At 59.7% G+C, this 1699-nt stretch overlaps 1 protein-coding gene across 1 annotated transcript in view; it reads right to left on the bottom strand.

Annotated features, from left to right (window-relative positions):
- Window positions 1-1699, bottom strand: part of CUNH1orf198 (chromosome unknown C1orf198 homolog) — a 32520-nt gene that overhangs the window by 2052 nt on the left and 28769 nt on the right. Inside the window, exon 3 of the mRNA XM_004712169.2 lies at window positions 644-1144. Coding sequence (XP_004712226.1) covers window positions 644-1144 — 501 coding nt within the window. The remainder of the gene's footprint in view (window positions 1-643; window positions 1145-1699) is intronic.

The following is a 1699-nucleotide window of genomic DNA, read 5'->3' as shown; positions in this document are numbered from 1 at the left end:
GAGTTGTATGAGCCCTTAATAAAATGATTTTTTTTTAAAGGGGGGTGATCTTGCCTTCTTTCCTCACCCAGCGACTTCTCACACCCCTCAGACCTTGCCTTTTGCTTCCCCTCCATCCAATGAGATGAACAATTGTCATCCGACTCCCTCCCGGGACCCCTGCCCCTGCCCCTGCCCCTGCCCCTGCCCGGTGGGGAGTGAGCACCTATCCACTTCTTCTGCACCCAGTTTACAGAAAATCACCTGGAATCTCTGAAACATCATCTGAAGCAAATTTTAAATCCTTCCCCTCCACCCTCAAGTTCTTTCTGTTGGCAGGGGGGGTGTGTGTACCCTTGGGAACCCATCACTGCAGGCCACCACTGTCTCTTGTACACCCAAAAGCCAGTCAGTCTCCGGGTCTTCCAGTCGAGCCAGTATTCTATCACCCACCAACCCACTAGCTTTCTCCTCCAAAGTGCCCTGCTCACACCTCCTCCCCTGACCCCTTCTTGCAGCCCAACATGCCGAGACACACTTGCCAGGGGCAGTGCTAACAAGGAGCCCACAGCTCCTGCGCTCACAGCAGCCCGAGGAGGAGCCCGGGAGAGGAGGGCGGTCGCAAGAGCCCTCTTGTCCCGCTAGTCTAGCAGGTGCTACTGACCTGCGCAGGCTCCGACTCCGAGAACAGAGCCCGGCCCGAGACGTCCTCCTGGTTGCCATCAGGGATGGGTGGCTTCCTTGCAGGCTCAGTGGGGCTGGCCTCCCTTGGCGGCGCGATGGGCAGCTGCACAGGCAGGGGTCTCTCAAGCTCGGCCACCGCACCAGAGAGGTTGCGTGGCTCCTGCCGAGGGCCCCCGGGCCGCTCAGCCTGGGCCTCCTTGTCCTTAGGGGCAGGCTCCTGCCGAAGGCAGGCCGGGGCCACCTTCTCCCCTTTCTCCATAGACTTGATCTGGCTGGGGGTCAGCGACTGGAACTCGGCCTCTGGCCCCTCGCCCCGGGACCGCTCGGCATTGATCTTCCAGAAGGCAGCCTCCTCCTCCTTCCGCACGGGCCCCAGTGCCTCTGGGCCAGGGGGCTTGCTGCCCTGCGAGCCCTTGAGGACCTGTGCAGCGCTGCCCGGGTCTTGGACTGACAAGGAGGAGATGCTGAACTCCATCTGGCTCTGGCGGAGGGGGGTGCGGGCGAGGAAAGAGACAAGAGTGCAAACCTTACAGTTAGCAGTCAGCCCTACCGCTCACGCCTCCTTCCCGCCAACAATGACTGTCCCCGCTTGCTGGACACGGCACACAGTGTCGCAGGTGGTGAGTTTCACAACTGCTTCCACACACCTGAAGCACAAGGCCCTTCGCATCCTGTCCCAGTCCACACTACCCCCATGAATTGTTCCAATGGGGAACGCTCCCTGCTCAGCAAGCAGTGGCCTCCCCTGTCTGCTCAAGGTGACCTCAGCATCTTCCTATAGGAGCCGCCGAGAAAGGACGCCTATCGCACAGAGCAAGCTGTGTCGGCAGCTCAGCCTAACAGAATTGAGCTTCAACTCCGGGCAGCCCCATGGGTGTCAGAGCTGAACTCTGCTCCAATGGTTGACTTTTCAGAGGTAATCACCAGGCCTTTCTTTCGGGGTACCTCTGGGGGCACTCAAACCTCCCACCTCTTGGGTAGCAACCAAGTGCATAATGATTTGTTACCCCTGGACTAACACAACCCCACCCCCACC

The sequence above is a fragment of the Echinops telfairi genome, unplaced genomic scaffold, assembly GCF_000313985.2.
Source record: "Echinops telfairi isolate 266 unplaced genomic scaffold, ASM31398v2 ScPeMD7_7424;HRSCAF=8462, whole genome shotgun sequence".
NCBI lineage: Eukaryota > Metazoa > Chordata > Mammalia > Afrosoricida > Tenrecidae > Echinops > Echinops telfairi.
This window is presented reverse-complemented; position numbering and strand designations above follow the sequence as displayed.